General features: G+C 41.2%; 3 protein-coding genes across 3 annotated transcripts; 2 read left to right on the top strand and 1 right to left on the bottom strand.

Annotated features, from left to right (window-relative positions):
• The first annotated feature begins 1,799 nt into the window (after nt 1–1,799).
• cep85 (centrosomal protein 85) lies at nt 1,800–14,182 on the top strand. Its single transcript, XM_062422738.1, has 14 exons — nt 1,800–1,883; nt 2,906–2,965; nt 3,071–3,202; nt 6,893–7,653; nt 9,151–9,281; nt 9,431–9,548; nt 9,656–9,841; nt 10,233–10,385; nt 10,499–10,653; nt 10,799–10,916; nt 11,521–11,571; nt 11,658–11,765; nt 11,887–12,130; nt 12,269–14,182. The coding sequence occupies exons 2-14, from the start codon at nt 2,926–2,928 to the stop codon at nt 12,430–12,432; spliced, it is 2,361 nt and encodes a 786-aa protein (XP_062278722.1). The 5' UTR covers nt 1,800–1,883; nt 2,906–2,925; the 3' UTR covers nt 12,433–14,182.
• A 145-nt stretch (nt 14,183–14,327) lies between these two features.
• On the bottom strand, nt 14,328–18,314 carry ubxn11 (UBX domain protein 11). Its single transcript, XM_062422445.1, has 15 exons — nt 18,244–18,314; nt 18,107–18,147; nt 17,902–18,027; nt 17,197–17,297; nt 17,062–17,113; nt 16,899–16,978; nt 16,353–16,440; nt 16,059–16,276; nt 15,904–15,981; nt 15,740–15,830; nt 15,591–15,655; nt 15,409–15,482; nt 15,238–15,240; nt 14,541–14,672; nt 14,328–14,463 (listed from the first exon to the last, which is right to left on the bottom strand). Exons 1-15 carry the CDS (start codon nt 18,312–18,314, stop codon nt 14,328–14,330), a joined length of 1,356 nt encoding a protein of 451 aa, XP_062278429.1.
• A 511-nt stretch (nt 18,315–18,825) lies between these two features.
• Nucleotides 18,826–25,045, top strand: fez2a (fasciculation and elongation protein zeta 2a). Its single transcript, XM_062422417.1, has 9 exons — nt 18,826–19,175; nt 20,563–20,671; nt 20,821–20,937; nt 21,128–21,260; nt 22,475–22,734; nt 22,958–23,038; nt 23,317–23,392; nt 23,496–23,561; nt 24,919–25,045. Exons 1-9 carry the CDS (start codon nt 18,826–18,828, stop codon nt 24,933–24,935), a joined length of 1,209 nt encoding a protein of 402 aa, XP_062278401.1. The 3' UTR covers nt 24,936–25,045.
• The last annotated feature ends 36 nt before the right edge of the window (nt 25,046–25,081 follow it).

Below are 25,081 nucleotides of genomic sequence, written 5' to 3'. Positions count from 1 at the left end.
AAGTTTCTGTTGACTAAATGTAGCGACTACTTTTCCAAAAAGGCCGCTGAGAGACTTAGCAGGCTCTTATCTGTGACACGTCCACAAAATGATACTAAAGTCCAGATGATGTTTTTACTGCAGTTTATTTGAATCAAAAATCAAAAAGTTACTGACAAGCAGCTGTTCCACAAACATAAAACCCTGATGTGATCCGACTGTAAGAATAAAGTGATGAAAACCGATGGTGATGATGATGACAATGGTGACGGTCAACAGAAAATATCGGAACTCTACTAATTCCCTTTGTCCAAAATCTCCCGCCACCAACCAAGTGAACAGGTAAAATAAGGGGAAACCACACCCATGTGTCAATCACTGCATGTGACGCAATACGTGCAACTGAAGCAAATATAAACAAAAACAAAACATATTTTGGCTCCTACACTGTTATTTTTTATGTATATCTATGTTACCATTCAAAAATGAGTTGACTTTCTGTGGTGTGATGTGAATAGATTATTCTATTATGACATATCATTATTTATTTCTTATCTTTTCCATTTAGTATACCTCAAAAACAGTCCAGAGGCTCCTTGTTCTTCCTCTCCTGTGGGACAAATGGTGTTGTGTCAGTCACATACTGAACAAAAAGAAAATAAAACTCTAACATGACCATTATTTCTTTATTACAGCAACTATCTCAGCTCTTGAAACCCAAACAGCATAACTGAGGCAGACATGTTGGACAACTTGCATTATGATGATTCACAAGACCTTTTCTTTATTATAGAGAAATGTCAGGCACATTTTTGAGGCACCAAAAGTTATTCATTCATTATAATAACAAAAAGGAAAGACAGAATGGAAACAGTCAGCTACTGCAAAGAGTCCTGACATTACAGTAGCCTTTTGTCAGGTAAGGTTTTACACATCATTGTCGATGTCCCAACTTCCTACAACGAACTGATGTCAGCATTTGTGGTATTTTCACTTCTTTGCCATTCAAAGCTGTTGTGTTTTGTGTGAGCTGACAAAGCCACTAGGAGTGAAAAGCAGAACCTTTTAAATAACAAAATTTTAGTATAGCCACTGAAAAATACAACATGAAATTTCCTTAGTTACACTATGCTTTTTAATGCAACAAATAAAGATATCACATATTTTTTAGAATAAGAAATATATTTATTGGTCCCAGGGGAAATTTAAATGTCACAACAGCATGGTCCAGCATACACAAATAGAATAAAATGAAACAAAATAGTCAAATAGTCAAATAGTCAAATAGAAAAGGTTATTATGGTACATTGTGCCGTAATTATGGCATATAAAATGATGAACGTAGTGAGATAGTTAATATCCGCTGTTCAATGATAATATAGTCTACGATTGGTAAAACATTTTTTGTTTACATTATATTGTTTAATAAAGTTATTTTTGCTATAAATTGCTAAATAGTCTGTGGTATTATTAAACATAAACTGTTCAATAACTTTAAATCCTTATTTTCTAGGTTATTCTAGGCATCTCAATGCATCTTGGTTAGGTTGGCTCGTTTTGTGTTGCTGTGACGGTCTCTGGTCATATGACATAATGAACCCAACCTCTTTTTTTTTGCCGCAGCAGCATCTGCAATAATATTTTATGAAGAGTCTTACGAATACTGCGATCCTAGCTAAGCGCTTTAGTCTTCGCGTTTAACTACTGCATAGGAGTATAACATCAGAAAGGATGTCCTCAAACAGAACCGCCCCTCCTAAACGGGCGGCGCTATGTGGTTAAACAAGCGCCTCCCGTGCCTCTGTCGGCTGAGTGAGTGCAGTCAGAGGAGCAGCGAGCAGCGGACGGTTGGCAGCCTGAAACCGAGATTTATTACTGTGTTTCGTGTTAATGCGAAGGAAAAGGTAAGCTTTGTTTGGTATTAACAGCATGCGTAGCTACAATAATGTTAGCAGGAAAGGTGACAGATGTTTCCTTTAGAGCTTTTAATGGTAACTTAACGCGAGTAGGTTAGCTAAGCAGAGTTAGCTGTTAGCTGGCTTGTTAAACGGAAACGGATTTGTCCTGGATTAGCTAAAAAGGTTAACGATGTTGGTGTAAAAATGAACATTACTGCGAGGAGATAGAAGAAAAATTACTGCTTTTAGAGTAACACAGACCTTGAATAGCTACCATTGTCGCATTTTGGTGTTAGCTAACGTCAGTCTTATAACATTTAACATATTCAATTTAACGATTAGTCACGGTTAGCTGATAGTTAGCTGCGTTAGCGAGTCATTTCCTTTATGAATTAACGATCTAGACAAGAGGATTAGCTTCGTTGGTAAGAACCAAGCTGCTGGCGGCGTCTTTTCCCACAAGAAAATCGTTATATCTGCTCGTTATAAATGATGTAGAGTGTCCTGAAGCCTCTCAGGGGTAGAAATGTTTGTGTAACGGGATTATGTAACGGGACGACATGTGCTCATGTTGTTATTTTTGTTGGTACCAAGAAAAGTATGCCGAGGTTGTTCCTGGCATGTTGAGGGGCAAATGAGTGTGATAGGTGAGCAAATCAGTCAATAACGAACAGCTGTTAAAGCCCAGCGCCTAGATCTTTCAGTTCATAATAGTCAGTGTGCAGGAGAGGAAAGAAAGCATAATGTCTGTGATTCACCGTGAAAGTCAAACACACACTTTGAATAGTCTCCCAGCCAACTAAAATATTAATAACCAGTTTTTCAGATATTCACTTATTTGCTGAAGTGACTTGAGAGGCAAATTAAACTAACCTTCAGTGAGGTATTTCAAGAATTTGGGCAGTGATCATTTTGTCAAATTGGTGTAATTTAAAACACACAAACAATAAAACCTTAAAATGTGTTATTAGTGTTACTGTACTGTGTACTATATGGTTTTTCTCTTTCTCTCACCTCATCTCTATCAGGTGACATTGTCTTGTATGGAATGAAAACCTCACAGAGATATATTGACTCCAAACCAGCGGGTGAGTTGACACACTGTCGTCAAAATGTGTTCATTTCTGTGTAAGTCCAGCGTGTGTTAATATACCCCTCTGTTGCCATTGTCCTGCTTCACAAATATACATTAGCTCGGTTTGCGGACATGGAGTGGCAGACACCAGCTGTGTCAGAGAAGTTCCAAAGTCGCTTTGGCCGCCGGCCTGGAACATCGGACAGCGGGGACACTGGACTTGGCACCTCGGCATCTGACAGCACAGAAGGTGACTCTTGGTTGTTCTTCCTGCCTGCAGTGTGTGTTATGCAACTGTATTTGAAGGCTGTCTGTCAGTGAGGGAGCTCCAGTTTGCAACCAGCCTGAGTTACGAGCTTGAATGGTGGCTGCTTTCTTAAAAATGTATAACAGTCTGCTGCATACATGCAATTTACAAGACGTCCACTACAATTATGTGCTTTTAAATCAGTTTTTAAGCCAACTTGAGAGTTAAGAACCCTAACCCTATAATATATAATGGGGGTGAGAAGCTTTGCATGGCCCTCAGACTCAACCCCATTTTCTGTGCTTAGGCAGGAAAGATGTTTTCTTCATGTTCATGTTGTTTCTTAGGCTATTTATAGAGTGAGAAAAATGTTCATGATCCACTGTGGGTGCTCCAGAGATTTGCAGAGGTGGATTAAAGTACCAGTCAAAAATGCCCCAAGGCTCTGCTGTGCCGCTCTTGTGTTTAGACTAATTGGGAGGATTGGATGTTTGGATACCAGGACTGGACAGCTAAATGGAAACTGGACTCTTGCCTGTGGTGTGAAATATCACATTTGAAGAGTTTTGAGCTGCTTGTTTATGTTCTGTGCTCAAAATAACAGAAACACAATATTAGAAAGGTTCAGTATTCAGAGGGATGAAGTCTTGTGTTTCAAGACATATTACCAAAAATAGTTGTCTGCAGAATTATCAAAAGTGAATCAAGACTGTCGGGTTTGTGCCACATGGAGGTGGTATTTATGTCAGGGCTGCCATTTGGAAACAATTCACGACTGAGGACAACACAGAAAGACGTAAAACGGGTATAAGAACAAAAACCACTGACTGTTAGCAGTTAGGAAAACTTGTCCTCATGATGCCTTCGTCTCATATGGTCTTTTGGCAGCTGTTAAACATGGTCGTGGATCTGGACTCGGATTGGAAAGAATCTGATGGGTGTCAGTAGTTTCCATAACCATCAGGGTCAGCTGGAATATGAGCCATTGTGAAGGACCATGTTCATATACGTTTACGTGTGTTTTGGTGCTTTTCTGATCGGTACGGGGAGAAAGTGTTGAGGCTCATTTATGGTTGTGGCTTCATGTTTTTGACAAAACTGTCGAAGGCTTGACACATGCCTTTCATGTTGCACACCTGGAGTTTCAATATGCCGTGGACACTGTCATATTTTGACTATGACAGCGTAGTGTTACCACATCGCCATGGAGATTGTATTATCTTCCTGATATTTGACTGTGTCACCTCAGATAACTTGTGGAGCTGCGTCCTAACATCATGCAAGTGTTTGACCGTCACTACGAATGCTCTGTCTACACTGAATCCATTAAATATGCACTTTTTACGTCATGTCGGACTGTAAACGTAACCACTCAAGTAAACGATGGTAGAGTACTCATCCTACGTTTCAAAACAGAAAACACACTTTTTACATTGTGATATTTAAATGTTTCTTTATTGGAAATGACAACATACCAACAGCCGATCTCTCTCCAGTTGGCTGCTGCCTCGTTTATGTTTTTATTTTTTTGTAATAAAATGAGGAGCGATCGTCGTGAATTAATCAGCTGTTTCCTGTCTATGACGCACGTGAAACGTGAGTGACAGAAGGTTAATAGAAACACAACGTTCTATGAAAGTTGAGCTCAACACACTGTGCGCTGCAGCGCTGCAACAGTTCGGACAAGACTAGAGAACAACCCAATGAAACTGATTTAGTCGCACTCAGTTAGGACACGGCGTGACATTCTTGTTTAATTAGTCTCGGTCAGGATGATCTAATGTAACTAAACAAGCTGACTGGAGGACTGTATCTGGTTATCATGGAGACTACTTAAACCTTTTGTCAAAGCTTAAATTAAAAACATTGCGTGACTGTTTAATTTCTGTGCGACCTTCCATAAATCAGTCTTGAGTAGATGTGTATCTTTTACATCTTCCACACAACCGAATGTGCTCCCTGTCCAGGAGTCCGGTGTCATCTTTCAGTCCTGAACACATCGATCCAGCTCCGGGTCCCAGGAGTCCTGAAGCTGTATTCAAGCAAAAATTAATCCATTTCCTCACTGGTTACCTCACATTCATTAATCTCTGGGTTTGCACAATTTTGTTGTGGTCTCTGGTTCGTTACTATTCCAGCTGTTGTCTCTTTGTGGGAATAAACGTCTCGGCTCCTCACTGACCTCCGTTGCCTTGTTACAAATGTTGAGTTTTGCTGCCGTTTCTGGCACAGCATTTCCTGGCACGTAAACTGGCAGCGATGCCTAGCAACATGACAATTAACCCCAAATTTAGTCACAATAATGACCTGTTGTAGCTACTACTGGGGAGCATACTGAGAATGTGAAGGCTTTAAAATAGCAAACCCCCTTTTTAAGAGGTAAAGTAAAAACAGGTAACTGTCATTATGATATATTTTGTAAATGCAGGAATGTGTGTTCTTCTCACAGCGTAGTTCAGACTTGTTTTAGCCAGTCCTGAATCAGTGCGCCTCAGGGCTCTTTTTATATTTGAGGTTTTATCTTCTTGAATACTTGATGTAGTTTTCTTTTGAATATTCTTGCATTTTTATCACTAATGATTATTATTCACTGTGATTTCATTAAGTTTCCAGTTTAACAAAGCTGTGGTTTAAACTGAGCAGGGAGATAAAACGCCATTCACTCTTTTGACTGTGGATGTACACGTGTGTGTGATGTGTGTTTCAGTGGGAGGAGGCAAGGTGCTTAAATAAGCGGCACCCACAGATCACCCTGTAACTTGAGAGGTGGGCTATAAATACCCCTAACCTTTCCTGTGTATGCCTGTTTGTATGCGTTTGCTCCGAGCTTGGTACATGCTGTTTTGGCTGATCGAGGACAATACGGCTTTTGGGCACGGGGCCTGCCTGCTGCGCTGCTTCAGAGGTGGATTCTGCACTGCCCAGAAATGCAGACGACGGACTGTTTAGATTTAAAGTGTCCTGCAGCTAGGTTCACCTCAGCTCGGCTTTAGAGAAAATGCCACAGCTAATAACATGTTTCCTGTGCTCTAGCCTGGTCTCCAGACTTCAACAGGTCTCTCAGGTTTGTAATGCTGTTGAAATCAGAGTTATGTAACTTGAAACTGTGTTGAGGCTTGTGGAGATGGCTGTGGGTTGGTTGCAGTGATCTTGCTGTTTTTCCTGCAGTGTGTTGTGACGATCTCTGAGGTTTCCAAGTGAAGAAATGTTTGTGCATGTTTTATAGAGTGGATTGGGTGTGATCTGAGGGTGTATGTTAACAAGGGAATAATTAAAGCATTTAGACCCTTTCGTCAGCACTTTGGTTACTGAAGTCTCCTCGGCGTGCAGCTACACACAGCAGCACAGCGGCTAGTTTTATTAAACACTATCCAACAAACACATTTTTTCTTAATCATGTAATTCAAATGATTTTAAGTCTGCACATTGGTTTAAGTCTATATTTAAGCCTATTCCCTTGGTTGAGTCAGTCAGAGCCAGTTAATTCTTTCCGTGGTGACACCTCATCAACAAAGTAGGCCACCCATAAACCCTGCTGCATCTACTTTACATCACCAACTGAAAATAGAGGAAATGGCCCGCAGTAGTGTTCCAGATCCTCTTGCACTGATTTAACGTGGTACGTCTGTGTATTAAACAGCGATAGAATAACAGTCGTAACGTAATAATTATTTCTTCTTTTGCCCTTTCAAGATTTCTGCAGTTCCAGCAGCAGCCCCTCTTTCCAGCCCATTCGCAGCCAGATTCCCATACCAACTGCACATGTCATGCCATCCACGGCCGGAGCCCCGGCCTCTAAGCCCCAGCCGTGTGTCCAAGAGGAGTCCCTGTCCTCAGTCGAGGGTCACCGGTCTTCCTCTAGCTCCAGAACTCCGAGCAGCTCCACCTCCAAGTCTTCCTCTCTCTCCAAATCAGCATCTTCGCCCAACTTGGATGCTCAGGCTGGCTTGGGAAGCGACCTTGTGGGGCCAAAGCCAGACTGCCTGAGCCGCTACCGAAGCCTTGTCAATGGGCTGGACCACTCACTTTTCCCTGCAGATCACACACGAGTGGACGAAGGCCACAGGTTTGACACTCCTGCTGTGGAACCCACGCTAAATCAGTCAGCCCTGTTGGGGGGGTTGTGCCCTGATGTTAGACTCCGATTACAGACGACAGGGATGTCTGAGGCCTACAGGGGAGGCATGGACCACAGCTATAAAGTTCTGCCTGAAGCGAGGCCAGGGGTATCTGGCACAGCAGAGCCCTCCAGTCAGAGGGGCAGTCAGCCCGGTGGGGCCGGATCTGCCGGGGTTTATGCGAGCCCCCTCAGCCTGCAGACACAGGCTCTGCTGAGGGAGCAGGCCGGCTCCAAAGGTTATGAGCCACTGCGGCAGGACAGATGTAGTGAACTTTCCAGCTGGCAGCAAAAGCAGCAACTGGAGAGTTTACGGCTGCAAGTGGAACAAATGCAGGTGAGTTTTCATTCAACAAGAAATCAGCGGCACAAAGCTGGGACTGCCGAGGGTTTCTAATATTGTATTCATAACAGTCACAGCTCTTTTTAGACTGCAGTAGAGTAGGCACTGATGTCACTATTTCAAGCAGTACCACAGCTGGGTGGCAAAACAAATGTCGTCATGGCTGCTATGAATAGGGTGCAGAAAATGAAATATTACTTAGATAAAGTAAAGGCCATCAGAGCAGACAAGTGGAGCAGCCGGTAGTCTTTGGACATTTAAGTAGGGCCAGAAATTAGGTTCCTGACACGTAGCTCAACATCGGCGAAATAATGTTACTCTTGACTAAGCAAAGCCTGAAGGCACACAGGCGTCTGTCCTATTTTATGGAAGGATTTGTCAAACCAAGCAGCAAAAAAATAACAAGAACCTCAAAGGATATTGTGGTGTCTGTAAGGTTTATAAAAGTAGATTTTATTGGATGTTTATTTCAGAAAATTGTGTGCTTTGTTAACACCGACAGCTTCTCGTGTCACCTGCTTCCCTTTTGCCGTCTGTAAGAAATCAAAATGGTAAAAATCTGTTGCATAACAGCTTTCAGCAGTTATTTTATGTTTTTCCCTGTTTGACTGAATGTTGGCAGATGCTGACCGTTGAGTGTTTTCCACTCGAGCGTGACTTTTGCCTCCTCTACTATGTTACTGACACATTAACTAACACTTTATCACTTAAACACTGTTCTTTGAAGCTATTTACATATTTGACATACTTCTATTGGGCGAAATACAACTAGGACCATTAACAGTTTTTACTGTATGAAGACATTATTTCTTTGTGATTTGAGTTCAACTTTCATTTATTCATTTATGGTGCTTAATTTATTTGTCAGGGCAGGAAAACACGACGACACCAGTGTGTGTGTGTGTGTGTGTGCGTGCGTGTGTGTGTGTGTGTGTGTGTGTGTGTGTGTGTGTGTGTGTGTGTGTGTGTGTGTGTGTGTGTGTGTGTGTGTGTGTGTGTGTGTGTGTGTGTGTGTGTGTGTGTGTGTGTGTGTGTGTGTGTGTGTGTGTGTGTGTGTGTGTGTGTGTGTGTGTGTGTGTGTTGGAAGAAATACTTTAAATCATCAGTGCGTGCATATTACATTATATACTAAAAAAAGATTAACTTTACATCATATTTGTCAAGTTTTGTGTCTCTTTTGTCATAACGATTTGAAATTGACTGTTATTATCGACAAAATGTATCCAAGTATGTCAGATGAAAGAGTATAAAAATAATTTAATTGGGATCATGTTAAGTAAGGCTATTTTTACAGTTTACACTTCTACTGTGTGTATTATATTATATAATATATCTATATTGTGCTAAGATAAGGAGGAAGTTATCTTTGTAGACAGTTGATGTATTTTCAAGGTCAAAACTATGCATGTGTAAATCTTCAGCACTTCATATTTTTGTTTCATGTTGCAGCTCTAATGGTTTCTGTCACATGTTTCTGTGTCTTTGTCTCAGTTAATGAGTGCAGGAGTGGGTCAGTATCCATCTTTATACTCAACGCCCATGCACACAGAGTCTGGCAAGTGGGACGCTCTGGTCAAAGCCAGCGAGAGTCTGCTGAAGGAGAAGGAGCTTATTATTGAGCGGCAAGTGTTTCTAATAGTTTTATTTCTCATGTTGGGAAGGGGTGGTGTAATAAAATCTGTATATAAATTTGTCTCATAACACTCGGGGCTCTGCAGGCTGTATTTCTCTCCACGTAGTTGACACTGTTGTTGTTCTGGTCATGCTGCAGACAAAAGCAACATATGAACCACTTGGAGCAGCGTCTGAGAGAAAGCGAGCTGCAAGTCCATGGAGCCCTCCTGAGCAGAGGGGCTTCTTATGGGGACATGTGTATGCTGCGGCTACAGGTCAGGAAAAAACATTGAAAAGTTGTTGTAATCTTCTCATCATCTGTGCAAACGATCTACCCTGAAGAACTTCACTGAAATCTCAGTTTCACATGGTGACATTACAGGAAGCTCAGAGGGAGAATGCCTTCCTGCGGGCGCAGTTTGCCGAGCGCACCGACTGTGTTGCCCTGGAGAAGGCGGAGGCAGAGCACAGGCTGGGGGCAGTTGAGGCTGAGACACGCCGACTGACTGACAGCCTGAAAGAGACCTGCGAGAGGCACGCAGAGGAGATGAAGAAACAGGAAGAGAGGGTACGTGATTGCCTAACATTTGGTGTTGCACTAAACAGTTTAAATGACAAACTGCACAAAGAACACAGGATCTGCTGGCACTATTGCGTTCACTTTGCTTCTATTTAAGTGGCATTTACATTTCTGTTCTTTGTTCATGTTAGTCATGAATATAAGGTGTTCAAAACCTGTAAAATGTGTAGATTATATTTTGCATGTTGGCTTTACTTATTTTCATTGAGAAAGTAGAAAAGAACTGAAGGTTTTACTCTGAAACCAACATGTGAGAGTGTTTGTGAACACGTTCTCACCTCAAGACTCTCACTCAGTCTTTTACAAATAAAGTGTAACACCTTCACCGGTTATATTTAGAGCATATTATCCCACTTACAATAATGTCCTACTTGTGCAGATCCGGAGTCGAGACAAGCACATCAGCAACCTGAAGAAGAAGTGTCAGAAGGAGGCAGAGCTGAAGAGAGAGAACCAGCAGCGGATTGAGACTCTGGAGCGCTATCTCGCTGACCTGCCCACCTTGGAGGACTACCAGGGCCAGAACAAGCAGGTCAGGATAGGTTTTTTTTTTTTACACTACATAGGCCAGTGAGTATAAATGATGAATCATGATCAGTGTTGAATATGGATGGGTTTTTTTCTTTACTGTTCTTTTTGCATCAGCTTCTGGAGGCTGAGCAGCAGGCGGCTCAGCTACAAGACAAAGTAAGAGAGTTGGAGGTCTGTCTAGAGGCGACACGCTCACAGATACGGGAAAAAGATGCACAGCTGGAGGAGCAGAAACGCAGAGAGAGAGACCTTCTGACCACCATTACTGAGTATGTACACACACAGGCTGTAGAAAACACATCTTCTCAGTTGGTATGGTAATTATCTTCACTCAGTGTACAAAGAGACAGTAATAACTCTGCATAATGTGTGTTCTGTGTTTGTTTTTTTTGTTTTTATATTTGTCCTCATTAGCATGCAGCAGCGGGTGCAGCAGGGCCTGGAGGATGGAGCCCGACTGCCTTCACTGGATATTGAAAAGCTCAGAGGAGAGAACTGTGCTTTGAAAGAGGAGCAGCAGAGACTCAAAAAGGTCTTTTGTTATTTCAAAAAATAAATAAAAAGCCCACTTAGAATGAATACATTTACTCCTGATATGTCGATATGGTGTGTATATGACTTCTAAAGTTTGATCTGACTGTTTAGAAGAAGTGTGTGTTCAGTTTTAAATTACAGGGAAGTGCTCATTTCTCTCGAAGTCACTAACTGTACATTGTGGTTAAAGTGTGCACCAGTAAACTGTTCATCAACGCTGAGCACACGTTTCATCTTTGCTTAGTCTTATTGGTTATTCTGGTTTGAGTGTAGCTTGTCTTTTAATGTCTTCTTTTGAAAGTTTACTTCACAGAGAGAAGAATGGGTGATGTAATTTGATATTAAAATAAAAGGAATTTGAGCTCATTAAACAGAACTAACCAGCAGGCATCAGTGTAGAAACTTTACTCTGTTGACTGACTGAAGGCAAAAAGGATATATTTGGAGCTGTTGGACTGTTTAGTTTAGCACATGCTGAGTGCAGTTTGATTAATACACTGCAAAAGATACAAAAATGATAGACTACACCTCGTTGTGCTGTTGTTTTATGCCAAAGCAGGAAGTGACTGTTTTAAAAGCTCTATTTTCTATTTTATTTTTAGGTAATTGAGAAGCAGCACCGGATGTTGGAACAACTGGGCTCCCAGATTCAGGTATTTAACTCTTTACAGTGAGTGTAAACAGCTGTGTGGTTCCTGTTGTGTTAGATCTGTGCAACATTAATTGTCTGTTTTTTCAGGCTTTGGAGGAGCAGATATCTCAGGAAGACAGCAGCTCTCAGGCTCTGAGAGAGGAGGTGTTGGCCAAAGAGCAGAACATGTCAGAGCTCCACACAGCAATGAAAGAGGTGAGATACAGACAAACCCCCAAAATGTATCCTGTTGCCCAGTTTGATGAGCAACAGCTGTGAGTATTTTATGTAGCCTGACTCTTCCATTGGATAACGTCAACGCTGACCACTGTTGCAGCTTTCGGCCCAGAACCAAGAGCTGATGGAGCAGAATCTCACCCTGCGGGAGCAGATGAGCAATCCGGAGCAGAGGAGCACTAACCAGGCTTCCTCTGCCCTGCAGCCAGCCGGAGCTCGTCTGACACAGAGGCTTCATCTGGAGATTGCTTCCTGCCTCAGTGACCTGCGCTCCCTGTGTAGCATTCTGACCCAGAGAGCCCAGGGACAGGACCCCAACCTGTCCCTGCTGCTGGGCCTCACATGTAAGCTAAAAACTCTCTTCAAAACTGTAATAAATGTCTACTAACCAGTGTGATAAATAGTGTCAGGAAATCATTAGTGCTGTTAAAAAGTTTGTGTGGGGAGAACATTCCAACATGAATCAGTGTTTGTTTTTCCAGCCCCTCTACCAGTGGCAGGACAGGATGAGGACTGGATGAGTCCAGAGGTGCTGCAGAAGAAGTTGGTTGAAGCACAGCAGCTCCGTCGAGATGTTGAGGGATTACGTAATGTGATACTGGACCGTTACGCGCAGGATATGGGAGAAAACTGCATCACCCAATAACCTGGAACCTGAGTGTGCCCCATTTTCACCTCAGAAGCTTCTAAAACGGGCTCGTCTGTGATGCCTAGTTGTTGAATGTCAGGAAGAGGACTGGATTTTTAATTTTCTTGAAATGAGGACAGAGGAAAGCCCAAATGGTTTAGCTTCCACTTCTCTCGACTGACTGACTGCACGCTGATTCTCAAGCTCAAACCTCCCTTCCTCCCCATGAGTTCATCTATTTCAGTCCAAGGGCTAACAGAAAGTAACTTACCTCTAATACTTGATCCTTGATTATTTTGTGTGTTTGTGTGTGTTTTTTAATAATGATGACACGATGCTGTCATCTACAAAACAGTCTTATACTTTCTCCCTTCTTTAGTGGATAATTATTTGTGTAGAAGTCCCAAAAATATAATTTATTTAACTCTCCATTTCCCTCTTGAGGGAAATGATCCAACAAGTGGTTGACAATCAACTGAAGATATTTTAATCTGCGCTTTTAAGTGAATTCACAAGGAAATTTTACTAACATGCCATTATTTAAAATGGCGGACACCGTAACACGAGACTCTGCTGTGAGGTTTAATAACTGAAGGATTTAATACCAAACCAGCGCTCTCACACCACCAGGCCTACAACTGTTTTATTACCAAAGAAACTGGTCAAGGCGGCGGTGCAAGTCCGCGAAATGTCTGTGAGCGCTTTCGTCCCGAATGAAAACCAACATGTGCCTTTTTTTTCTTCTTCTTTTTGTCACGTTTGCAACCACAATGCTAATTCATGTCAGACCAACCACAAAGGGCTGTCTGCACCTGACTCTTCCAGTACGACCTTTTCTCCCAGCGTATCAACCAGTAGGATAGTCAATACATTCCCTGACTATGAATGTAGCGGATAACTGTGGGCCGCGTCATGGAGCCCCCCCCACACACACCTCATTGTTTGTGTTCCTGGTGGATAGATGAAGTTAATGAAAGCTAGTTAGTCTGGGTGATCGACGTAGACGAATAACTTCACAACATACTGTACGTTTCAGGTTGATGACAGCTGACTCGCATTCGCCAGAGTGGTTAATTGTTTGATAAATGTTACAACATAGAACCAGTATTGATCTTCAGTATTATTTATTTGTTTTTTGTTTGTATTGACAACTCAGTGTGAAAGCGTTCTGGATCCTCATGTGTTTCTGTAATAATATTAATAATAATGATGATAATATGCTAATGTTTTTGAGCAAATTTGGTATCCACAGTGTGTAAAGGTCCCATGAAGTGGCTTTCAGATAATTTTCTCTTTTAGTTTGATGTATTAAATAGGATGATGGGGCGGTTTGATGTTTTAATCCCATGTGGTGGTGGTGATAATGATGATGATGATGATGATGGTGACGGAGGGGTTGGCTGGATCACCCCCAAAGTCACAGATCACATTGTATTGGATGGATTTTTGCCCTGAGTGTGCAGTCTAAAGCCATTATAAACTTGACACTTTACAGGGAGAGAAAAAGGGATTTTAATATGAAAATATGCAACAGTTACATGTTTGTGTGACAAACTTTACAGATCAACACACCCAGGGACACACAAGCCATCTTTACATTTCATGGGACCTTTTAAACTTCAAGTAGCACAAGATTTCTCTTTGGAAAGTCAGGCTCTGCATGCCTTAACATCTCAAATGTTTTGCAAAAGGGAAAAGATGTTTATATTTTCATACCTTTGTCCTTGTTTGTATTTGCATATTTTAGAAATAAAGATTTTCAACTTTTTCTTTGGTTTTAAATTTGTTTGAAAATTCAGTTGATTTCATTTTGAGTGACTTAAACTACAATATTTCTATTTCTCAGTGTTGTAACTCGTACATGAAGACGTCAGTTTAACAAAATCCCTCAGGCCAAACAACAGTTTATAGATTTATTTATTTGTCTTTTTTTGCATCAGCAGAGTAGCGTTAGTCGTGAGTCCACACGATTGGAGTGTCTGGCTGTCGTCATCGTAGCAGCACTGTGGGTATGCGCTGATGATGTCATAGTCTGGGAGGCCACCCCCTCTGTAGAGCAGTAATCACAAATAATCAGTGTCACATGATCGTAATGACGTGCTGTCAGAAGGAGGAAATGATCTCACCTGTGTCTGTGCAGATACTGCTTCAGGTGGCTGATAGTTTCTGAGAGGCACATTTTCAGTATATAAGTATGATTCCCGTCCTCTGACTTCACCTTGAGTGTGATTACATCACGGGCAGACGAGGGACGGTCAGTGGTGAACGTCTGCAGCCTGAGACGGGTGACCAGATAACATCTAAAGACATCTGAGTTACACTTACAAAGCTTATTGATTCTTAGAACAAGTTGATGTGTAGAAACTGATCATAACTGACAGATATGAGTTAAAATGTGATACTGGAACTCTAAGGACGATGTAATATATTATTATATTCATTAGCAATGTGTGGTAACCCAGATCTGGTTTAAGGCCTATAAATCCAACACTGGTCAGACTTCTTTAGTGGTCAGAGATCCTGTGATAAGCTGACGGTCGCTAGCTGTCCATGTTGATCTGCCCTATTTTTCAGACCAGCGCATACAGTAATCTCCATAATCAGTCGCTGTGGTTGAAAAAGGATTATAATCAGTCTACATCATGTAGTATGTTCTTAAATCCTGCTTTTCCTTGTAATTTCAACATAGTTTAAATGTTAAATGATGTTTGACGTCATCACACAGTATATTTTGTATCTGGATATACTGTGTGATGCTCGTACTGCATAGGGTTGTAACATAATTTGTAGTCTATTTGGTATTGTTTAAAAATGTCAGAATATCCACTAATATTTTAAATAATCTTTTTTGCAGGTTTAAACATGAGTTTGAAATGGCTTATCTTTACTGGTGAGTCAATTATTGATGTTAAATCTCATTTTTTATTAAAGATTCATGATATTTAAAAAAAAATATTGCTGCATTATTACAATAATTGATACAATTTTAAATACCTCTCCTTCATTGCCTGCAGTGCTGGTGTGTGTATGAGGATCACTGAGTCGCTGCTGTGGGCGTCAGATGAATCCTGGGAAAATGAATTGATAGACAATGAGTATATTGTAGAGAGTTTATGTTCATCACACGTGAAGACAGGAGGGGTTAGGTAATGAGGTAGATTTTCTCGGCTGATTACCTGCAGGGCCGTCCTCACCCTGATATCAATCACTCGACTGGGCTTCACCACCGTGCTTAACGTACCTGTCATCCACAAATTGGTCGTTAAAGGATTTCAGTCACAGATTTAAATTTGTGGGAGTGACAGAGTGATTTTGCAGGACATACCAGGTAACTGAGAACTGACAGCCTTTCCTTCTCCAGGAAACTTATTTCCCAGTAGACTGAAGATAAAATGTTCATCTCGCTTGTCGTGAACCTTAAGAAAAAGTTGCATGTTTACTCATTAGCACATCAACAGCACAAAGACACACACAAACACAGAGACACACCTCAAAAGGAACACCATCTGGAAATCTTTCTTGAAGCTCAGACGGAAAATACCCATCCATCAGATCCTGCATGCACCGCTGCAAAACAAAGAAGATTTCAACAACCGGTTCAGATCCCAGTTTGAATTGTTACTACACAGTTTTAATGGGCTAACCTGGGTGCTGAGCTCCCCATAAGAGCGGAATGGACCATCAAACATGATGATGCCGTTTCTGTAGAGTCTCAGTTGGATAGGATCCTTTTTGGCTAGCTGTGCCCCCGTAGCCGTCGACTGTACGAAATACTCTCCCTCACCTGCAAGGATGTTCAGTTCCATGATCCTCTGCTGGACCAGGTCAAAGTTCATGTGGAAGTTCCTGACCCCAGAGGTGCCTGCAGAAGGAAAGAGTCATTTTAGTATTCCAGCTACATGTCTGCGATGAAGCGCAAGCCCTGTGAAGATGACTACCTGGCTGCCGGAGGCCTCTCTCTGAGCTCTGTGTCTGCTCACACTCCCCGTCTCCCACCCAGATCAAACCGTAGTCATTTAGGAAGCCCTGCAAGAGAGACAACAGCAAAATTCAGATGGAGCTAATCACAATATAAAACCATAAATGAAATTTTTTTTAAGTCTGTCCTAAAACAACAATCAGGAGCCCAAACACGGACACTGACACGTTTTTCTTGCTGTAATTATACCTCCTGTTCATACTGACCATTAAGAGATCTCTTCATAATGCACTTTTAATGTAAGTGATGATGGCCAAAAGTGAAGCAGTCCAAATTAATCAAATCAAGTCAAACAAGTCAACTTTTTAGATTACAATCCTTGAACTGACTGAGCGAAAACACAAAGAGATTTTTTTAAACTAAAAAGACAGTAACAATAGAAGATATCCACCCTATTTGACTACATCAGATGGCTTAAGCTTCATATTATCTTCAAATAAACTCTCAAATACATTTGTGCTCATAAGGACGACTGTTGATGGTCCCATACATTAAAACAACTTACCTCCATTTCATGCACTTGATTCTGCAGCTGCTGGCAAATTCTTTCAAGATCAACTCTGCAACTCAAATCACGAGCACTTCCTATATCCACAGACAGGCAGAATTCAGACAAAACACAACATTTGTATCCATAAAGTCAGGCAGTATATGTTGTAGAGGATTACCTGATTCTTTCACAGCCCTCATTTTCTCCTCCAAGACTGAAATCCGTTTGTTCTTCAGAAGAATAAAGAAATTGTAAACTGGGTGGTTTTACACCCTTTAAAGATGCTGTTCACCTGGAAGAGGTGCTTGCTCACCTTGTGCTCGATCTCCTGCTCTTGGCTCCTCACTTTTTTCTCCAGCAGGGTCAGCCGCTGCATCATGACAGACATAAGCTCAAAGTCACTTGGTGGGGCACCTGATGATGAAAAGGCATCCATTGTATTCTTAGTACCACTTTCTGATAAGGCTCCCTTTATAAAGGGGTTATAAGCATTAATTAATAACTTAATCAATAATTCATAAGTAATTAATAAGCATAATTTCTGGGTTGCCAGGTCATGAAAACCCCTCTATATCAGCATAACATTTGTTCTATCTGAATCCTTAGGGAGACATCTCAGATGTACTGTTCATGATGTACTGCAAGGCATCCACATAAAAATATAACATTTATAACTATAAAACTTTAATTTTTTATTAATGGCTTATTAAATATCATTTTTTAAATAAAAGACTGGATGCCTCACACGTTTTGAGAAGTCATCAGGTCTTAAACGTTGTTGATTAAGACTTTCTAAGTCACATTGGTGGTTATCTTTAATAAGTCATTAATGACTTATTAATACATGTAATGGTGGCTTAGAGAGAAAATTGTGCTCATCAATGGCTTATGGATGTAAAAGAAAAAAAGAAAAAAGTATATGATTTATTAAGCATTAATTAAACTTTTATTTAATACTTATAAAGGGGGCGTGGTCTCATCAGTGTGGTACTGTATTCTTAAAGAAATGTGATAAAACCTGCACTTTTCTTTGCTGAGACTTGTGACTTTGAGTTGGATGCAGCCCCACCGGGCTGAATGTGAGAGGTCAGAGGAGGATTTGGATCAGAGGAATCATTATTTTCAGCCAATGCTGCTTTAAATTCTGGGGAATAAACACAAGAGCAATGTAAAAAATGAAATCAAAGTGTTATTTTTATTATAGGGTTTAACCGGCAGCATACCTGTTAACAGATTCCTCCTGAAAGGTACTTTGTGTCTGCTGCTGTAGATCAAAAACAATGTATCTTACAGTGAGTATGTTCCCTTCCTTTCACAGCTGCACAGTAAAGTCATAGTCCTGCTAGTCTTTGTAACTCACCACTGCTCATCCACAGAGCCTTGCAGCGGGGTGCGTCTTGTTTTCTTCAGCATCGACAGAGGTGAACTCATGGCTTCAGTGTTGGCCTCTTCACAGGGATTTCCCGTGTTTTTAATGTTTATTGTTTGGAGTCTGTTTCCATTGGCAACGCGGCTGATCTGTTGTGGAATGAGGGAGAGGTATTCCTGTGTTATCCTCAAGAGGGCGCTGTTTCTCTGAATCACTCACTCGGCATGTGTAGACCTATTCTATGTTTGCATTAGTCTTTCCTCGCTGTTTCATGAGAAAAACACGTGTTGCAATCAGAGTTTGTCAGAGAAAAATACTTTTTAACAGGCCGATGAAATAACGAAGGGCTTCACGGGGTGTCATTGTATTTAATGTATGCACTCATGCACTGAATGTAAATGAGTGTCACCATGCTTTCATGATGTACGGGTCAGTTACGTTGCAGCCACTAGTCGGCCCGCTGCAGCCGCTGTGGAAGTGAGCGAGCGGGCGGGCGGGCAGAGAGGATGCTGAGGCCTGCCAACCCCACCACACACCCATCATTTACCCGGGACGAGTAGGCTGTTCCGGGCTATGGCGGCACCGATAGCGCATTTCGACGACGACTGGCCGCATTTAGATGGTTTCAGCATGGTTTCAGACCAGCGGCTGCTGCAGAAAGGCCGGATGGCCGCCGCTGCCTTGGAGGAAGAAGCAGCACCGTGGCTGCTGCTGGGTGATGATGATGATGATGATGACGATCTCCCCGAGCTGCACGACAGCAGTCTCTCCCCGGGGGACACCGGTGCCTTTAGGTCCATGGAGGACCTGGTGAACGATTTCGACGAGAAGTTGTCCGCTTGTTTCCGAAATTTTAACACCAAGACTGAAAGCATCGCTCCCGTGAGTGAGATGACCGAGGACTCATTGCTGGAGAGAGACGAGTGAGTGCTGCTGCTGTCTGTGGCCTGTAGATGTTTACAAGTCATACACGATGTGTGGAGCCGAGAGAAAACCCATAGAAAAACATCTTATCTGCAGCAGGACATTTCATTCAGCTGTTCCTATGAGGAAACTAACATTTGCTGGTAGAGGATGTATTTAGGATGTAATGAGAGGAAGGCTACAATGACAGCTACACACTACTACAGCGTGTTTACTCCACAACAACACAACACAGGACAGCTTTAATCCAAGGAAATAACACACAATCTAAATATATGATAAATTCTCCATAGATTCAGCCTTCACACGTTTGGTATCGGTATAGTATCGGTATCTGCCCCTAAATGGCTCATTAAAACCGATATTAATCGATTTTAAAGGGTACTGCTACTTCTGCTGCTGATATTTGTGAATATTATTATGTTGAACTGTCAGTTATTGTCAACAATTTTGCACCCATATTTGATGGATCAGCCTCCTCCAATGAGATGGTTTTATTTTTTTCTTCATTTTAATTTATTTTATCATCGTTAACTGAGTATTTCAGTTTTTGACTGTTGTGGACAAAACAAGCAATTTCATGACGTCATCTTGAGCTCCGGGAAATGGTGATGATCCATGTCTGCAGGTTAACACTATTTTGACTAGGACCCAACCTATTTGGGATATTTGGGGGCCTCTCTGAAATGTGGTTCTCATACAAAATGCAATGGAGACGTGATATTTTAAAGTATTACAATAAACTTCATTGTATAAAATTGCATCAATGCACTGAAACAGTAAACTTAATTGCAGATTTATTAATTATAAATAACTATAATAAAACAGAACAGAAAACATATGTAGGCTTTGTATAATTTAAAGCAAAAAAAAAAACATATATGCCGATATTGATATATTTGTGAATATCAGCTGACCGATATATATTGGTCAGGCTCTAATTTTGACAATTATGGAGAAAACAGACAATCCTCACCATAAGCAATTGTGAGTTGCAGTTTTGATATCATTTTATTGCCCAACCTTATTCAGTATGTTTTTGTTACTATCATCAAACAGATGGGAGATTTTTCTGATGTGATTTAAAGCATTAAGTTAGCAACACAGTGGGTTTCAGAGTGAAAAAATAAACATGTTCCTGCAGCTTTTGGCTTCTGTGATACAAACATTTCATCATCAGTGACATTTTTAACTTTAAATGTTTCAGATACTGATACATTTGTAGATCTTGTGGGCTTTTGTGGACTTCTAAAAGTTTTTTGTGGTATCTGGTCATATGCTAGTACCTTGTCTACAAATATAGGTTCAGACAGATTTGGCGTGTAATGATGACAACTGTCAGTATAACTATGCATATAAAACAAAATACTTCTTGTTTCCTTATAGGATCTGGAATGCTTTAACCAGTAACTATGGCCGTGTGATGCCTGTGGATTGGAAACAGTCTCGAACACGCTCTCTACATGTCCCCACGTTCAACCTGGGGGAGAAACCAGTGAGTGATTCCAACCCTCCCTTCCCCCCCGTCCCACTTTCCCTTTAACCCCCCTCTCTCTACTGTTCATCTCACAAATCTCAAATATTCATTGTGCCAGGGTTTAGCCTTTTGATTAAATTCCCTCCCCCTGCCCTGTTCCTGGCCAGAGAAAGAGTGATGTCACGACGGAGCTGTCAGATGACGAGGAGCTGAGGGAGCAGCTGGACATGCACTCCATCATCGTCTCTTGTCTTGCTGAGGAGCCTCTTTTCACCGCAGAGCAGGTAAAGTTGCACATACATCAACCTTCAGTGGTGTTTGTCTCAGACACAGTTACAGAACATCAGTCGTAAAAATGCAGAGCAGCAGCTTAACAATGCTAAAATGTATCCTGCGTAGATTACTTATCCTCACTGGGATGTTTTTGAGTGTATCTGATATGTGTGTGTGTGTGTGTGTCGGTGCTTTGTGTAGGTCATCGAAGAGATTGAGGAGATGATGCAGGATTCTCCTGACATGGATTCACAGCAGAATCCCTCTCAGTCGGACCTCTCAATGCTTTCCTTGGATGTTCAGCGCTCTGAAACCAATCCCTTCTTTGAAGACAGTGAGTGTATGACAGATAGGACTCAGGACAGGACAATTAATCAATAATACGTACTGATACATTCTCCTGCAGTATGTTATCAATACAAAAACACTGGTACAACAGCCACCACTGGGACCAAAATCATGATACATTCTCTTAAACGTCCTTGACCTAATCCGCTTACGTTATTGGAAAATCTTGTCATATGTCATTAATGCTTTGCCACAAAGTGACGTCTTTTTTTTGTCTGACCAACAGTCAAAAGACACAAAAACATTTGGTGCGCAGATATATAAAAAAGCAGCAAATCCTCACATTTGAGAAGCTGGAACCAGCAAGTAGCAAGACATTGTGTTATCATGTTTGATGTCTATGTTAAATATGAATGCTTCGTTTGCAATGTTACCACTACGTCCTCCTCAGCGGACATCCATTGGTAACCCTCATTTAAGGTTGTTCCACAGGTTGTTTGTGTTGTCCACTCGTATATTTCAGATGTGATTGTGGCTCACATGTACGAATGAAATTGAGAACTTTCCATTTAGAGTAAAGAACAAGAAAATCAAGCGAAATCCTGCTGCTTTGTTTATGTAGCGTCCCAAGCTGGTCTTCCAACGTTTTAACCACTAGAGGCCGCAAAATTAAAACATAGACCTGGAAACGAATATGTCCTCTTTAAAAATGACAAAAATAATATTTCGATTATCAAAATGTTTGCTAAATAATTTTGTTAATCAGATTACATTTCTGTTAATCAACTAATAAATTCATCAACAAATCATTGCAGCTCCACACTGAACTCTCATGATCTCTCTTTGACATGACGCATTCTAAATTTAGGGACACTAGTCTTTGAAACTTTGTGGGTCTGGAAGCATTTTATAACACACAGAATTCATTTTAGAATATGGTTAATTCAGATCCTTTTAAACTATATTTTGACACTGAGGTAATGTAAGACACATTATTGCTAACAGACTGTAGGAAGCCACGAAATGAAGCCATATGCCAAGTATGGAGGAAGAGAACAATACAGAGATGTAGAAGACAATGCAGATGATTGCATTGAAGTATGTTATTGTATATCACATATTGGTCTGCCTGGCATCCTCCAGCATCAGATAACTGTGTGTGTGTGTGTGTGTGTGTGTGTGTGTGTGTGTGTGTGTGTGTGTGTGTGTGTGTGTGTGTGTGTGTGTGTGTGTGTGTGTGTGTGTGTGTGTGCGGTGCAGGGGTGAGGAGCCTAAGCGTGGCCGAGCTGAACGAGCGTCTGGAGGAGACGGAGACGGCCATCAGGAGGTTTTCAGAGGAGCTAGTGCAGCAGCTGGCTCTGAGGGACGAGCTGGACTTTGAGAAAGAGGTGAAGAACAGCTTCATCTCAGCGCTCATTGACGTACAAAACCGGCAGAAGGAGCACCGGGAGCTGCTGAAGAAGAAGAAGAAGCTTAAAGGGGGGGCGTCTCAGGGTCTCGCAGAGAGGACGCTCGGATCAGTGAGTGCTTTATTCTTACAGCATTGCTTTAAAGAAATATTAGCACCCTGTTAAGGAGTGTTGTTATAGTTCTCTCCTTTTATGAAATGTCATTGATTTAGTCTAATCATGTGACATCTTCAGATCTTTCTTTTTCACTGTTCCTCTGCAAACTGATCTGTCGGTATTTTTCTGGGTCTTTTTTCATCTTACGTTTCCTCTGCTTTCCTCCCTTCCTCCGCAGCGTTTCAGCGTGGAGGGATTCTCTTCTGTCATTCAGAACAGCTTTCGGCAAACTTTTGGGAGCGGGTGCAGTGAAAGACAGGTTACTTTCTATTTCTCTCTCTTAGCAGCTTTACTTTATTCTTTTGTTTCCTTTCTTTACAAAGTACTCTGTCCCTTGACTAGGAGCATCATCGTTCATCCTCTCATATCTTCATTTTCAAAACAACTTACAAAATCTGATATTACATTAAAGAATAAGTCAAGTTGCCCATATTGTTTTTCCCTGACTGTTATAATTGCATTTTATCTCCGTCACACTTTTGATATTTTGTCTTTTGAAATTCTCTCTCGTTGTCATTGTTTTCTGACGGCTAGCAGTATTTAACCACGGTCATCCCTTACGAGAAGAAAGGACATCCTCCATCGATAGAGGACCTCCAGATCCTGACCAAGAGTAGGTTTCTCCATCCATACCATTAAGGCTGATCTCTTGTGTTCAAGTCGTCACCACTGACTGACAGCTCTTCTCTATCTTCTCTCTTTCTGCTGCCTTTCAGTTCTACAGGCAATGAGAGATGACAGCGACAAGGTGCCCAGTCTCTTAACAGACTATATTCTCAAAGGTGAGTTTTTCTTCTTCTCGCACGGCAGAAACAGGCGACGTGATATGTTGGCGGTATTGTGAGCTATGCCTCACAGAAACTGAAAAGGGTCAATGACTGATCAATAGTGACTGTACTGATGACCTACAGTAAAGTTAAAGGACTGCATCAGTAGTTTTTCATGTTACAGCCCATTAACTACAAATCATGTATGTTTTATATTACTTTTGACAATTTCCATTGTATATTGCAGTCATTTAGATACATTTACTTCCATTGATGTCAGTTTGATATAAAATCTTAGGTAAATAATCCCAGTTTGCCAAGTTACACATTGCTGTACTTTGCTGTTGCATTTGTGAACAGGCACTGCTGTAAAAACAGTCCATGTTGGTGCATTCAAAGAAACAAAGATTTGTAAAAAATTAAGTATTGCATTTATAAGTTATATTGTTGGAAAATGTGAATGACAAACAATTATACACAAATTTGGATATGGTGACAAACATAATGTAAAAGGTTGTAGTTTGAGTTTAGGCCTGAGCTGTTACACCAAATAGGTCGATAAATAGTCAAATGCATCAAAAAGAAATGTGTTAGCATGCAGCAGTCAGAAAACTTTCACTAAAAAAACACACACATCATACAAGTTTGAGCTACAAGTGTGAGGAAATCAAGCTAAAGCAGTGATACATGCGTGTAGAAGTCTATACTTATAATGTACATTTAACAGCCTGTATGCTCCTTCAGTGTCTCCTGCCAAAAAGATTTTCATTCGTCTTTTGAGTTCTTTCTTTTGAGTTTCCATTTCTGTTTCTTACTGTTTTACTCTGCCTAATTTATTGCTGCCTTACACCTGCTAGCTCTGGTGTGAGCAATGGATGGAGAGGTTTGTGAGACATTCACATGTGATGTACACTGTCCTGATGTTTTTTGCTCACAATGAGAGGGCGCCTCCTTTCTGCCACTGAGCTGTAGTGCAGTTTGACCCTGACGCTCTCCTTCTCACTTCTCCCATTTCCCCCAAACAGTGACACAGTGGCTGGTTGCAGCACGGCTGATTATTGTCAATGTCTACACTCACTGACACACTTAAATTAGAGCTCTGTTCACCCTGCAGTTTTTATTTAAGACACTGTTGTATAATTATTAGTTTTATAACACTGACTTCTAATTTCCTACAAGTATTTATCCTTTAAATCATCAAAACCTACTTCTGAAAAATAGGTTTCTAATGATCATTTTCACATATCGATTCCTTTCATTTTTCCTCATCTTTGTCTCCCACTCTGTAATTTGCACCTTCAATGTCACCTCGTGCTGAATACTCATTCATTAGTCACAGCTCTGCTAATATTCTTCTCTGCTCTCATTACAGTGCTTTGTCCAACGTAGACTGGAGGGAGGGTGCCTAACACTCAGGAGAGGCTTCAGGTAGTTCACCATGGAAAGAAGATGAAGAGGACTCATTGCATTATTTTTTTTGCAAACACGTGAAGCACACTTAATTTATTCCTGCATGTTTGTTTTTTTACCTCAAG

The sequence above is a fragment of the Scomber scombrus genome, chromosome 7, assembly GCF_963691925.1.
Source record: "Scomber scombrus chromosome 7, fScoSco1.1, whole genome shotgun sequence".
Taxonomy (NCBI): domain Eukaryota; kingdom Metazoa; phylum Chordata; class Actinopteri; order Scombriformes; family Scombridae; genus Scomber; species Scomber scombrus.
This window is presented reverse-complemented; position numbering and strand designations above follow the sequence as displayed.